The 14,292-nt window shown below is 67.6% G+C and overlaps 1 protein-coding gene across 1 annotated transcript in view; it reads right to left on the bottom strand.

Moving 5' to 3' along the window:
* PIEZO1 (piezo type mechanosensitive ion channel component 1 (Er blood group)) overlaps positions 1–14,292 on the bottom strand; it is a 24,687-nt gene extending 10,395 nt beyond the window's left edge. The window contains exons 1-19 of the mRNA XM_069793286.1: positions 14,079–14,292; positions 7,118–7,213; positions 5,762–5,884; positions 5,343–5,385; positions 5,081–5,243; positions 3,919–4,057; positions 3,547–3,760; positions 3,176–3,341; positions 2,854–2,958; positions 2,665–2,749; positions 2,489–2,580; positions 2,140–2,400; positions 1,958–2,069; positions 1,618–1,796; positions 1,376–1,524; positions 995–1,174; positions 828–916; positions 342–499; positions 84–260 (exon numbers count right to left, since the gene is read on the bottom strand). Coding sequence (XP_069649387.1) covers positions 84–260; positions 342–499; positions 828–916; positions 995–1,174; positions 1,376–1,524; positions 1,618–1,796; positions 1,958–2,069; positions 2,140–2,400; positions 2,489–2,580; positions 2,665–2,749; positions 2,854–2,958; positions 3,176–3,341; positions 3,547–3,760; positions 3,919–4,057; positions 5,081–5,243; positions 5,343–5,385; positions 5,762–5,884; positions 7,118–7,213; positions 14,079–14,142 — 2,595 coding nt within the window. The 5' untranslated portion in view covers positions 14,143–14,292. The remainder of the gene's footprint in view (positions 1–83; positions 261–341; positions 500–827; positions 917–994; positions 1,175–1,375; positions 1,525–1,617; positions 1,797–1,957; positions 2,070–2,139; positions 2,401–2,488; positions 2,581–2,664; positions 2,750–2,853; positions 2,959–3,175; positions 3,342–3,546; positions 3,761–3,918; positions 4,058–5,080; positions 5,244–5,342; positions 5,386–5,761; positions 5,885–7,117; positions 7,214–14,078) is intronic.

The raw sequence follows: 14,292 nt of genomic DNA, 5'->3' as shown, positions 1-14,292 counted from the left end.
CCACCTCCAGGCAGGGATCCCCCCCGTGCCACCACAAGCACCCCAAGAACCGCACATCCCCCCGGCACGGCCGCCTTGGGCACCTGGGTGCAGTTGCTGGAGTACTCGCTGGGGTCGACGATCTTGAGCTGGTAGAGCATCTTGCAGACGATGATGATGCAGGTCCAGACAGTGGAGAGGCAGGAGGCCATGTGGCGGAAACGGCAGTAGGGCATGGCGAAGGCCCACAGCAGCACCAGCAAGAAGTTCATCAGTGATACCTGTGTTAGCGGCTGCGTTAGCACCCCAGCGTGCCCGGTCGAGCCTGTTCCCCCACCACCCCAGCACCCCGGGGCTGGTACCTCCTGCAGGGCCACCCAGACGGTGTAGAGAGCCACCAGCTTGAGGATGTGGAGCTCCAGCAGGCGCCCCACGAAGACCTGCCCGCGGGTCAACGTGTCCGAGAAGGTCCAGCCTAGCACGATCAGGCGCTCCAGCACCAGTCCCCATTTGGTGGGCGCTGCGGGGACACGGAGCGTCACGGACACCCCCACAGCCACCCTGGCTCAGGGGACACCCCAACCCATCCCTGTACCCTCCCAGCCCCTTCCTGGCTTGGAGGATGCTCCAATCTATCCCTGCTCCCCCCTTGCCCCATCCTGGCTTGAAGAACACCCCAATCCATCCCTGTATCCTCCCAGCCCCTTCCTGGCTGAGAGGACACCCCAATGCATCCTCATACCCTCCCAGACTTGAAGGACACCCCAATCCATCCCTGCACCTCCGCAGCCCCTTCCTGGCTTGGAGGACACCCCATCCCACCCCGTACCCCTGTCCCTGCCCGGTACCCTGTGACGCGGTGTCGGAGTCACCCGTCCCGGCATTCTCGGCAGCAGCCGCATCCCGCAGCAGCCGGCTCCCGTGCAGCTCCTCAGGCCTGCGGGGAGGAGGGCTCAGAGCAGGGACAGGGGTCTCAGGGTGCAGAGGGGGGGGTCACCCTGGTGTGGGGCCCTACCTGGGGATGTGGCAGGGTGGCGAGGTGGCAGCAGGGATGTGCTCCAGGTCAGTGATGTGCATGAAGGGGCGGTGGAAGTAATGGAGCTGGAGGATGCAGGCCAGGAGGAAGAAGCCCGGGATAAGGGTGCTGGAGAAGAGCTCGGAGACGCTGAACTGCTCCAGACCCAGGTCGCCCAGCCTGGGCAGGCAGGAGGAAGGTCAACACAGGGCCACATCCATCCCACCCTGCACAGGCATCAAGCTACCACGCCAGGGCTCAACCCCAACTGCCCCCCCGTGCCTCAGTTTCCCCACGTGCAACGCATCCCTTGGCCGTGCCCTGGTGCCACCACGGGGGCTGGCGGCAGCAGGGACCCCGCGGTGTGTCAGGGACACTCACTGCTCGTCGGTGAGGCCCGTCAGGTTCCTCCAGTACATGGGGAAATCCTCAAACTGGAAGGTGTAGACGGCGATGAGCACCAGCATGGTGTACGCCACCACCAGCCACCAGAAGCCCTTCAGCACCTTGCGCCACAGGCTGTAGTACACCTGCGGGGACGGGGACATCAGTGGGACCACGCCAGGGACAGGGACGGGGTCAGGGATGGGGATGGATGGGGATGGGTCCCCAGCCCCCCCTACCTGGAAGAGGGTGAGGCAGAGGAGGAAAAGGAACATGTAGACGATCTTGTAGACGACAAGGCGCCCGGCGAAGCTCACCACGATGAACATGCCGGCGCAGACGCAGATCCAGTATTTGGCATAGAAATCCCGCACCAGGACCCCCAGCGCCTTCAGCACGTCCCGCTGCCGGCTGGGCTCTGCGAGGCAAGGAAGGGGCTGCAGGCAGCCGCCCGGGGGGGGGGCACGCGTGTCGTGTCCCCCCCTCTCTGGCAGCTGCCCACCTCCGGGCACTCGCATCCCTGGGGATGCTCAGCCCGGGACAGGGTCCCTCGGGGTGGGTGACGCCGGGAGCCCTTACCCGTGTCCGAGACGGTCACCTCCAGGAGCGGGGTGGCCGGGCACCTCCTCGTTAGCAGCTTCTCCTTAACGAACTGCCGCAGCAGCAGCCAGAAGGTGAGGGTGAGCAGGAGCTGCGGGGACAGGCGGTGAGTGGGGACAGCCGGGTACCAGAGGGGACAGGGATGGGGACACCGGGCTTACCTTGGCCCCCAGGTCCAAGCAGGGATATTTGGGGTGCACCAGCCCCAACTGTTCGAGGCTCATGAAGCCGACGCGGGTGGGCAGCTCGGGGGCCAGATCCATACCCCAGACGTACTGCAGGCTGCAGAGCGCGATGCCGTAGAGGAGGAGGAAAGGCGAGCAGAGCATGGCGAAGTGATGCCGGCTCCGCACCGTCCAGATGAGGCATGCCCAGAGCAGCAGCACGAAGGTCAGCCAGCTGTGGTAGGTGATGCTCCACACCTGCGGGCAGGCAGGAATGCGGCCCCTCGCCCGGGCTCAGCCCGGGAGGTGCCCCCCCATCATCTTCATCCCCCCCCCAGCCCCTTACCATCATGGCGATGAGGGCACAGACGTAGCTCTGGTTCATGACGACGTGGCCCAGGGTGTGCAGGGGCAGCCGCTCCGCCGGACGCCTCCTGCCTGGCCACGGGGAGGGGGACCATGAGCCACCCCCCGGGCCACGGGCAGCCCTTGGGGAGGGGGAGGCGGCGGGGTCGGGCTTACCCGGCTGTGGTGAGTTGCCCATGACGTGGACAGTGCAGTTCTCGGCACCGCTGCCCGGTTTCCCGGTGCTGGGGGATAGCATGGGCTGGGGGGGGCAGAGAGGGCTCAGAGCCCACCCCGGCACCCCCAGAGCATCCCGCACCCATTCCCCCTCCAGCTCCAGCAAAGCCCCCCCCACCCCAAACCCACCTTGGTGTCCTCAGCCACGCCGTCGGTGTCCTTGGGCCAGCTCTCCAGCTCCACCAGCTCCCTTGCCGGGCACCTTGCCGGCGGCTGTGCCGGCACCGCGGTTCTCTGTGAGGGGCAGGAGCCAGCTCAGAGCACCCCGCTGCAGCCACCGGGGGAGCAGAATCATGCCCGGTGCCCCTGCCGAGGCACCCCTCCACCAGGCACCCCGCTGTCCCCCACCACCCCTCCACCAGGCACCCCCGGTGCCAAGGTTGGGGTGGTCAGAGCGGCGGGGCACACCGGGCATCGGCACGGGGTCCGTCTTGGCCCCGCAGCCCCTCACCCTGGCATCCAGCCGGCGCAGCTTCACCAGGGTGGCCACGGTGTAGTAGAGCAGGAGCAGGATGCCGGGGTTGGCGTAGACGGGCCAGGGGTGGCCGGTGTTGAGCACCAGGGCGTTGGGCTGGGAGCAGTTGCGGTACAGGACAACATCCTTGAAGCCGAACAGCCTGTGGATGGGCAGAGTGGATGGAGTTATCGCCCACCCGAGCCAGGACCCCCGCCACCAGCCACAGTCCCATCCCGGTGCTGGCACGGCATACGGCTTCACCGGGGACCTGCCGCAGCTGGCAGCGGGACGGGGGCCAAGCGGGGCACCCACTCAACCGGGGTGGCACGGGAACCCACGGCACGGCTCCCTCCCCGGGGACTCACCGTGCCCAGATGGTGGGGGGCGGGAAGACCCCCTGGACGAAAGGCGTCTGGTAGGCATAGAGGCAGAGGAGGTGGCCGCCGGCGTAGATGCCGACGAGGAAGCAGAGGGTGTCGAAGGCCAGGCGGCTGGTGGGGAGGTGGCAAGCCCACCACGTGCACAGCCCCACAAAGAGCAGGTAGTAGACGCTGGAGGAGGCGGAGGGCAGGGTGATCCCTGGGGAGCAGCGCCCCGTGGGCGGTCAGTGCGTGGCCGAGCATCCCCCCCCCCCGGATCGAGCATCCCTCCCTGGACCAAGCATCATCCCTGGCAGCACGGCCACCGAGACCCCTCCGCCCCAGCTCACCACACCCCCCCCCACATCCCGTACCCACCAGCCAAGGCCAGCAGCAGGATGGCCAGACCCTTCCCGGCCGCCCAGAGCAGCCAGTGAGCCGTCACCCGCAGCCTGGCGCTCAGCGGCGTGTCCCCATCGGCCGTGCCACCGTGCCGCTCCACGTCCTCCTCTTCCCCCTGCCAGGCGAGGAGAACGCGGCGTGAACCCCGTGGTCCGACCCCGGGCAGCCCACCAGCTCCAGGCTGCTCCTCCTGGCCGTGCCTCAGTTTCCCCACTTGGGGGAGAGCACGGGTGGACAGCCGGGGCACCCTGCCCGGCGCTGTGCGGGCGCGCAGCCCGGCACCTGGCCGTGTTTATCTCATTAACTGCTTGGAAAGTGCCTCCAAAAGGCGGCTGTTTTTCTTGGCGCTGGTGCCCAGGTTCCCAGCACTGAGCTTTTTTCCAGGCTGCCTCCCGCGCTGGCCCCGTGCTCACGGCAAAGGCATTCGCATCGGCCGGCACTCCGGTTACAGCCCGGCCACGGCCAGAGCCGGGCAAGTGAGCACCCGCCGCGACAACCCGGACCAGTGGGGAGCACCCCAAAACAGGGCTGAGCCCCGAGGGGTGTTGGCTGAGCTGGGGGATGCCATCAGCTTGGGGTTGAGTCTGCCTGGGTGACCCCAGTGGCACGAGCGCAGCGTCCCAGTGCCCCACTGGCACCGCCAGGCAGGGCTGGCATAGCACGGCATGGCGCGGCACGGCACCCAGCCGGCGAGCTCAAGCTGAGTGCCAGCATCCCATGATTGCCCCCCCACAACGCTGCCCTTCCTGAGCCCAGGGGTTTTGGGGTGGCGGTGCCAGCCGGAGCCCAGGGGGTGCAGGCACCACATTCCCCCCCCGCCGGTGGGGACCGTAGGGCTGGGCTGTTTGCCGGGATCCCTACGGCAACGCGGGAGCAAACACGAGCACTCCTCGTGTGAGGAGTGTGACGGCTGAGTCACCCCAGCCCGTATGAGATGCCGTGATGAGGTCCCAGTCCTCCAGTGAAACTGCTCCCACCCGGGTCCCCAGCCACCCACCCACGCCAAGCCCCCATGTCCCAGTCTGCCGTCCCCAGGGAGGGGACCGAGGACCGGCCGCCGTGCCCCGGGAATTCTGGCGGGGGCTCGGCAGGACATGGCGGGTGGGATGCTGCCGATGGTGCCGGGGTCAGCTCTCACCCGCTCAAGGGGGTCCACGGACTCCAGCCTCCGGCCGCGGGCGGCAGCACCGGCCTTGGGGACGAGACGGCGGCACAGGCACAGGCAGAGGGACGAGGCCAGCAGGATGCCAACGTCGGGTGCCACGAGACGCACCGAATTGGGGATGTCGCTCAAGTCCAGCCTGGTTGGGGGGGGAAAGCGGGGCAGGGGAGGGCTTGGGGGTGCAACCCCCTCACTGCCGCCACCACCCCCCAGCCCCACACCGCCGGGGTACCCTTACCTGGTGACCCCGATGTGCCGGGCGAGGACCTCCCAGGTGCTGCCTGCGGGGAAGCGGGGAGGTGCTGAGTTTGGCAGACCCCGCGTGGGTAGGCTCCCAGCCCACCCGGAGCAGGTGGCTTCCCCGTGGGGAGAACACCCCACATCCGTGGGGACCCAGGATGGGGTCTGTGCCCAGTGCAGCGTCCACCGAGCAGGCACCCTGGCATGGCATGGCACAGCACACCCCTGGTGCTGGGCACGCAGCTGGGACCCTGCAGAGCTTCAGCAGCCCCCCGGCACCCAGACGGATGGGATCCCCGCACCCACGTATTACCATGTTGGGGGTCCAGCCCCAGGGCACTGCGGGGAGGGGGTGAAGCCTGGGAGAGCAGAGGTGCAGGAGGGCGAGGGCAGGCTGCCCTGGCACCCCGTACTCACAGCTGGGCCCCAGCAGCTGGTCCAGGATGGGCAGCGTGTATAGGCATATTTGGAAAACGAAGTGGGTGAGGAGGAAGAGGATGCTGGTCCCCAGAAGAGCTTTGAGGAGGCGGCTGGTGTGACCTGCGAGATACGGGCACCCCATTACCCATCGCCCAAGGTGGCCCCGGGGAGTCCCAGCATCCCCACTGGAGACCCAGCACCCCTGGGAAAAGCTGGGAAGGGACGCACTGTGGCTGTGCCCAGAGATGCCAGGGGTCTGCCCCAGGGACATGGTCCCACCAGGACCTTGCATGTCTCACTGTGCACCCAGCACAGCTTAAGAGCATCCTTTCTGTTGCATTACTGGGGAAACTGAGGCACGGGGCAATGCAGAAACCCAGGACCACACTCCCTCCCCTCGCCCCTGCAGCACCCTCCAACCTCACTGGCACCGGGCGCTTCCCGGGCCCACTGCACCGGGACCGGCATTGGGATGCAGCTCACCATCCCCACCCCAATCCCTGGTGGAACATCCTGTGGTGGGGGGCTGTGGGTGGGCACCAGGGGTTCCCCTGCACCGCCAGCCCCGTCACACCTTCCACCAGCTGCAGCTGTGCCCAAATCCCACCCGGCTCCCGGGGCCACGCGCCCGTTTTCCTGGCCGTGGGACAGGCAGCGAGCCCACCGCAGCTGCGTGCTGGCTGGTGGGGGGGAGGCGGCCCATGGCCAAAAACTCTCCCTCCGCTTGTTTTTTCCTGTAAATCCCTGCAAAGGCTCTCGGCAGCGCCTGGGCTCCGGGGCCGTGCAAGCCCATGAAATATTCAGAGGGCAAAGCTTTTAGCCGCGGCCGTGCCAGGCGCTGCTGGGTTGTGTTACAGCATGGCTCAGCCTGGCACAGAGGGCAGGGAGACAGGAGGGCTACGGGCACCTGGTGCCCACCCTGAAGGGCCATGTCCCGTGCACCCACCGTGGGTGATGCACCTCCTGCACCCCCCCCCACGCATGCCCACTGCGGAGAACGTGCCCGGGCAGGGCGGAGGGGCTGCTCGTGGTACATCCCTGCCCACCCAGCGGGCAGAGCTCAGCCCTGAGGTTTCTGGTTAATAAGGCTAGGGCTCAAAACCGGCCATTTCGGAGCAGGAGGCCTATTAATAGCCGCGCCGGGCTATAATTAACAGAGTGAGGCTGCCATGCGGAGCCACGCTGCCCGGCCGGGGGGGAAACCGCAGGAGAAGGAGGGCAGGTACCTGCCAGAGAGCGGCTGGCAGCCCCCGCGCTGCCCAGTTCCCCCAAGCCAGAGCTGCCTGCGTGCTGCCCACCCTTCTGCCCGCCATCCTCTGCCCGGTCCCCCCCACCCCAGGCTGAGCCCCTTACCTCCGGCGGAGTGCTGGGTGGGCCCCGGGAACCAGGGCAGGAGCAGCAGGAAAAGCAGGTACACCAAGGAGAGGACGTTGAATCGGAAAAGGCAGGCTGGGGGCAGAGGGACAGGCAGGGTTAGTACTGGGGATGAGGCACGGGGAAGGGGCTGGAGCCCACCGGGCTCCTGGCTGCATCGCCCCCCCACCCACCCACCCTGGGGATCCCCAAGGATGGCACCCTGACCTGCATGCTGAGGGACGCCCAAGCAGGAGGAGGGGGATACCCCAAAATAAGAGGCACCCCAAAGTGATGGGCAGTCCTGGATGGGGGCTCAAGCCCCCCAGAAAAGCCGGTGGGAAGAGAGTACAGGAGCCCAGGCTGGGTCAGTCCTGGTGACCTGCACAGGTCACATGGGGGACACCAGAGGTCCCAGACATGTGGGGTGACAGGGGGACGAGAGCCATGAGCAAAATCTGCTGCATTTCCACGTCATTCCTGCAAGACCATGCCAAGGTTTGCAGGGACCCCACGGCTGGGCTGGGACCCCCACCCATGGCCACCCCAGGGCTGGCACAGCCCCTCACCTGCACCCAGCCCTGCTCCAGGCGTGCCACCAGCTCACCACCTTCCCCCTCGCTTATTTTTAGACCTAAATTACAGCTTGTTTGCAGGCGTGAAACCGTCGGAGGAGCTGGGCAGGGAGCGGGACTGAGCCAGGGTCCCGCAGAGCTGCCGCCAGTGGGGATGGGGACGGGGACGGGAACGGGAACCGCACGGCAGGGACATCCCAGGGCAGCTGCCACCGTGGCTGGGGACGCGGCGTTCCCGTCGGCTGCATGCGCACGCCAGGCGAGCGGTGACAGACACCGGCATATGCACCGGTGCGAGCTGGGACCAGCCACGGGGCAGCCCTGTGGCTGCCCAGCCATGTGGACATGGCCACTGCAAGACACCCCCCAAATCAGTGCCTGGCCGGAGAGGAAGGGAGTCATGGGGGGGGGCTGCGCAGCATGGGGGCTTCGCTTTTTAACTGTGCCCTCACTCCAGGCAGTCCCAGGGCATCCCTCCATCCCCTCCCCTGCAAACCAGGGGGACGTGTCCTTGCATACATCCCCCCGCAGGCTGGGGGGACCCAACTCTGGGTAGGGGGGGACCCCTCTGGGGCAGCCCGGGGAGGGAACAGCCACAGCAAACTGGTCTCAGGGACCCTGGCTCTGCGTGGCCAGGGCAGGGACCTGCTCCCCTTGGCACCCCACTTGGGAAAGGGGAGAGGCAGAGGGGGCCAAGAGGGCAGCCCCCGGCCCCATGGGGCTGGCGGGGGGACGACGAGGCAGGGGGCAGGCTGGGTGCCAGGGAACGTGCTCAGCACCAGCAGCGCGGCACAGCCCTTCCCGTGTTTACGAGGTTTCAATGGGACGGCACATCCTGGGGCGAGGGACGGCACAGCCAAGGGGGGACATGGTGCGGCCCCCCCACGAGCAATTGCCCCTCTGCGGACCAACGTCCTGCCAGTCACCTCTCCACGGTGACCCCGGGACGCGTCACCTCCCCACACGCTGCTGAGGGTTGCTGGCTACGTTTCGGCAAACCATGATCTCATGGAGCAAATATTCCCCTTCCCGCGCCAATGGTGACGGGGCCGAGAGGAACCTTCCCGGTGCGGGGGCGAGCCGCCGCTCCACTTATGTGGGAGCCAGCCAGCCCCCCCCCAGTCGCCACCAGCACCCCCCATCCTGGCACAGACTCCACTGCCCACTCCCGTGCCATCGGGTGCCAGGGGCAAACCAGTCCCAGCATGAGCCCCCGTCCCAGCCGCGGTCACCCTGTGGGTGCCAGTGGTATGGAGGGGACCGACTGTGCCGGAGCCCTGCCGGCATCGCCTGGGCTGGGGTCTGCCCGAGAGCTGCGGGGAGGAGGGGGATTGTGGGCACGGTGGAGAGACCCACGGGCATCGCTGGGCACCAGGGTATGCACTTGCTGCGGGGACCACCTGTACCCGGAGCAACAGAGCGACCCAGGTATTTTATGCCACCAGCACCAGGCCCCCAGGACAAGGGACATCACTCCTGGACCAGTATAGAGCAGGCATCCCAGTGGCAGCGGCTCGGGGTCACCTAAGGCATTGGGAAGGGCTGGCAGCAGCTACCTGCAAATGCAGAGCACCCCACTGCACCCCAGAGCCGAGCCAGCACCCACGGGACCCTCTGGCAGGGTGGTCAGCACTCACCACAGCCTTCAAGTTTTAAGGGCTCAAGGATGAAAAGGGGGGGAGAAAAATGATGCTACGGGGAGCAGTCCGCCGGCACGATGCAGCCCAGTTTGGAAGCACACCGAGGTGCGCCATGCCGGCGCTGCGTGGGTGCTCTGTCCCGGAGTCGGTGGAAACCGGTTCCCCGCCGTGCTGACAGCAGGGGAAGCACCAGCACGAGGAGAAAAACCAGTTTGGCATGTGGGGAGAGCAGTCCCGCGGTGAAACCCGCCCTCCCGCACCCCATCATCCCGAGCCGGGTGGGTGGGTGCAGTGCCGTGGCACCCACCGTCCCCCTCCCCACGCAAAGCAGCACCCATCGCCCACGATGCCCTGCGGTCTCGCCTCTGCTGCGAGCACGGGGCAGGATCTGGCCCGCGCTGAGCATCCCCCTTGTACCCCCAGCAGAGTTATCCTGGATCCCCACCCCAAATCCCCCCTTCCCCAGCCCTGTGACCCCGGGAAGTCGGGAGCAGCCGGCCCAGCTCCCACGCTGCTGGAGAATTCACCGCCGCTGCTGGCGGCCAGCAGCATTTGAAATATTAACGACGTTAATGCGCCGGGAGGAGGATAAATCGCAGGGCTGGGGAGCTGGGTGAGGTGTGCCGGGTTTCCTTCACGCCACCCTTTCATCTCTCCTTGAGATCTCCCTGTGGGAGGGGAAGGGGGTCATCGGGGACCCCAGGGAAAGGCAGGGACCCGGCGGCGAAGGTGGGGGTGGCTGGGGAGAGTCGACACCGGGGTCTCTCCCATCGCAATCGGGCCGGGGAAGCGTGGGAAGGGCGGCTGCAGGAGAGGGTTGGGGTCTGGTGCAGCCCCCTCCCTGCAAACCAGACACCATCCCATGCCCAGCCAGCTCCCGGGGATGGATCCGTACCCAACTCCATGGGGAAAGGGGGCTCCCCGGACCCTGCCGGCGACGGGGGAGCCCCACGCACCGGCCCCGCAGCACCATCCACCCCGTGCCCACGCGCAGCCCATACACCGATTGGCACCGGCACAGCCGCTGGCTCTGCGGGGACCTGCGGCCGCTCAGGATTAATTAGCAGAGCTCTTTAATTCCCTGCCTGCCCTGCTATTTTCACATGGGCCCGTTACCTGCTGCCAGAGCCAGGCAGCTCTGCCAAGCTGCTTCCATGCAGCTGGGTCCTGTCTCCCAGCTAACTGGTCCCAACTGGGGTCCCCACGGTTGGGGGAACCCAGACAGGGTCCCCGGGGCGTCACTTTGCACCCAGGACCCTGCACTCTGCACCCACTGGCTACCAACCAGAGGCCGGCTAATGAACCCCGGCCACGGCAGCTCTCCCCACGGGATTGCTCCCCATCCCCAAAAAATCCGGACAGCCCCAAAGCAGCGAGCCCCAGGGCTGGCCATGCTGGGAGAGCCAGCCACCAGTACATTCCCAGCCCCAGCCCCGGCTCCTCTTTCCGGGAAGAGGGAGCAGCCCCACCGGTTCACCCGCTGTATCCTGTTTTTGTGGAAAATTAATCCCACTCCTGCCAGCGCCGAGACAGCAGCCGGCACTGCTCCCTGGGGATGCTGCGGGAGCTGCCCCGGGAGGGCACCGGGCTGGATGCCACGGCTGCCAGCCTGGGAAATGCCAGTGGCTGATGCAACGGGACAGGGAACGCAGCGGCTTTGGGGATGGGTGCTCGCTGCCACCCCAGTGCTGGGGGGACACCCAGCGCCCACAGCCCTGGGGCTGCAGCCCCTACACCAGGCACACACCGGGATGGCACAGCCCACGCCAGGAGGCCAGAGCAGCCCTCAGGATCCCAAGAGCCACGGGCTCAGCACCGGGATGCCCGTGCACATCTCCCGCTTGCGCACGAAGACCCACGTTCCCATCACGTGGCGACGTTCCCAGGTCCGCCTTAATATTTCCCACGCGCGGCTCGGGGCCGTGACGGCGTCTGCCGTATGGCAGCGCCAGTGTCCAAACGCATCCCCCCGCCTCGATGGGCACCCCAAGACTCTGCTGCGACCGGGGCGCAGAGGAGGCAAAGGGTTAAACCCCACCGTGCCAGGGCTTTGCCAACGGGAGCCATAAAGCCCCCCGCAAACCCAGCCTGCAGCAACCCCCCCCAGCTAGCAAGGCGAGCCTCAGGGGCGGCGTGGGGACCCACTGCACCCCCGGGGAGCCCCCACAGCCTCACCCACCTCAGTGGGGCCATGCGGGGGCTTTGCAAAAGGCTCAGTCCCGGGGAGATGGGCACCCTGGGCCGGGCAGCGTCCGGGCAGGCTGCAGGCAGCCGGCCCTGCGCTTCCCATCCCCCTGGGCGCCTGGGGAGGAAACAGCAGTATTGCTCTTGGAGACAGCCGTGGCTTTTTTTTTTTTTTTTTTTCCCCTTCTCTTTTTTATTTCCCTTCATTTTATAAAAAGCACCTGACCGCAGGAGGCAGCTGGCTGCAGCCCACGCACCTTGCCAGCACCCGGCTGGGTACCGGCCCCCCTGTGGCACCCGGGACCCCCCTCAGGGACCCCCCCCAGCACCCCATCACCTCCTGGCCAAGCAGGGGGGGCTCAGCCAGGAGGGGCCGTGTCCTCGCCTCACCCCGGGTCAGTCCCCCCCGGTTTGGGGAGCACCGCAGCCCCAGGGAAGGGGGGGGCTGCCGTCCTCACCCATCGCTCCTGCCCCAGCACCACGGAGCCACACTGGAGCTGGGACCCAGCACAGCCACGACCATCAGCCAGCCTGGGGGTCCCGGCTGCCTGGTCCCCCCCACCCCAGTCACCCCACGGGTGGGATATGCACTGGTGGGAAGGCACGGCAGGCTCCCTGCAGCCCAACATTCCTGCCAGACATGCTAGAGCCGAGGCATCTCCCTGTGCCGGGTGAGGATATGGCCCGTGGCGCGGCTGGGAGCTGCACCGTAGGGGTTCACGCCTGTGCCAGCCCGTGGGAAGCAGGGTGGGGGGGCTGCTCTGAGCCGTGCCGGGGGGGCCCAGCTCCTGCGCCTCCACCCGCTCCGAGCTGGCCGGGAGCCACGAGCAAACATCCTCCGGACGTTTGGGAAGAGCCTAATTGCTGGGGAAGGAAAGGCCGCAGGCGGGTCGTGCTCTGGGGCTCTTCCTCCACCACCACCACCACCCCCCCCAGGTGCAGCAGGACGAGCCACATTCCCCCGTGCCTCAGTTTCCCCTTGCGAGACCCCAGGCCCCCCCCCGGACACCGCTGAGTCACCCGTACGGCTATTTTGACAAGCGGCCGGAGCAAGAGGGAACTGCTCTCCCAGGACAGCCCCCGCCCAAGCGGGGTCCCAAATTTAAACAAGCCACCTACGAGCTGACCGTGGTGGGCAACGCCACCGGCATCACCGGCCACGGGAGACGGCGGGTCCCCGGCACGACGTCCCACGCCAAAGCGGGGCAAGCAAGCCCGGCACGATTTGGGGCCAAATGGGCATAATTGGGGCGCGAGGGCCCCAGGCGCGATGCCGCGCCCAGAGGCCACGTGTCACCCGGTGCACCCATGGGATGCAGCCGGCAGCTCCCGCGTCCCGGAGCGGCGGCCGTCACCCCGCCGGCCGGGGGAGGCCTTGTGCAAGCGGCCACCTTCCTTTCCCAGCCCCGTTCATAGGCAGGGTTGTAATTAACCTCCTCACATCCTGCGCGATGCACTGAGTCACTCCTCGAGCAAACCGGAGCAAATAAAGAGAAGCTTTTTCAACAGTCGACCGACTTCCTCTGCCAGCGAGGCTCGCCCCGTGCCGGCGGCACGGCTAGTGCCACGCACCCCAGCCCGGTTCTCCCAAAAATGCAAGCTGGGACAGGGACCGCTCGGCTGGACGTGGGTCTGGCCGGGTACAGGTCCCTCTCTCTGGGTGATGCTACCCCAAAAGTCACGCCACCGCTTCCCCGGGGGGGCACGGGCGGCGTGAGCCCGGCAGCAGCGGCCGGACCCTGCTGGGGGCACAAGGAGCCCGTTGAACAATCCTGTTTACAGAGAGGTTTTTCCTTTGCGTCTCCGTCAAGGTAAACGGAGAATCCCCGAACGGGCTCCCCCCGAGCAACCGGGGTTCAAAGAGACGATTCTTGTTCCGCGCGTCCCAGGACACGGGTATTTTCCAGGCCGGTAGCCAGACGGTTGCCTCGGTGGGTGGTGCATTTGCCTTCCAAGGCCAGCGTTGCTTAAAACGAACTGGGAGCAGTTTGGGGAGCCACGGCCCTGCAGAGGTTGCGGTGGCCGAGGTGGGTGCCCCACTCCCGACCGTGGCACCGGGACGGTACCCGGGCTGGGTGCCAGCGGTCCCCCCCCGAGCATCCCCTATCCCAGCTGCATCCCCCCCCCGAGCATCGCATCGGGTTGTCCCGGCACCCTCCTCCCCCCCCCCCTTACAAGAAGCAGGGTGACACGGCTGTGTCCAAACCGGGACGCTTTCAGTCCCAACCGGTCCCCCGGTGCTGGGGGTGCGGGGGTCCGCTGGCCGTGCCCGGGGGCGGAGGGGACACACACACACACGGACACCCCACACCCGACCGGGAGAAGTTGCAGCGTTTCCCCGAGAGCGGCCTCGGTCCCGCGTGGGGCGGGGGCGGGGGGGCATGCAGGGTGCTCCCCCCCCACCCATAAGGCTGGGACCCCCCCACCCACCCGCCTCCCCCCCGGGGGGCCACCGGCGGCTCCTCCCGGGGTGGGGAACACCGTGCCCCGGCTCACAGATACCGGGGGGGGGACGGACACCCCAAGACACCCCCCACCCCCCCGCCCCCCCACCCCACTCACCGGCGAGCAGGGCGAGCGGCAGCAGCAGCCAGTACAGCCCCGCACACAGCGCCCGCCGCTCCATCCCTTCAGGGGGGGGCCTGGGGGGGTTGGGGGGCCCGGCCCATGCCCCACCGAACCCCACCGTGCCGTTCCGCCCCGCCGGGGCTGGGCAGGCCCCGCTGGCCGGTCCCGGAGCGCAGCCGAACGGACGCGCTTCTTTTCCCCCGCCCCG

This window comes from Haliaeetus albicilla, chromosome 10 (genome assembly GCF_947461875.1).
Source record: "Haliaeetus albicilla chromosome 10, bHalAlb1.1, whole genome shotgun sequence".
Taxonomy (NCBI): Eukaryota; Metazoa; Chordata; class Aves; order Accipitriformes; family Accipitridae; genus Haliaeetus; species Haliaeetus albicilla.
This window is presented reverse-complemented; position numbering and strand designations above follow the sequence as displayed.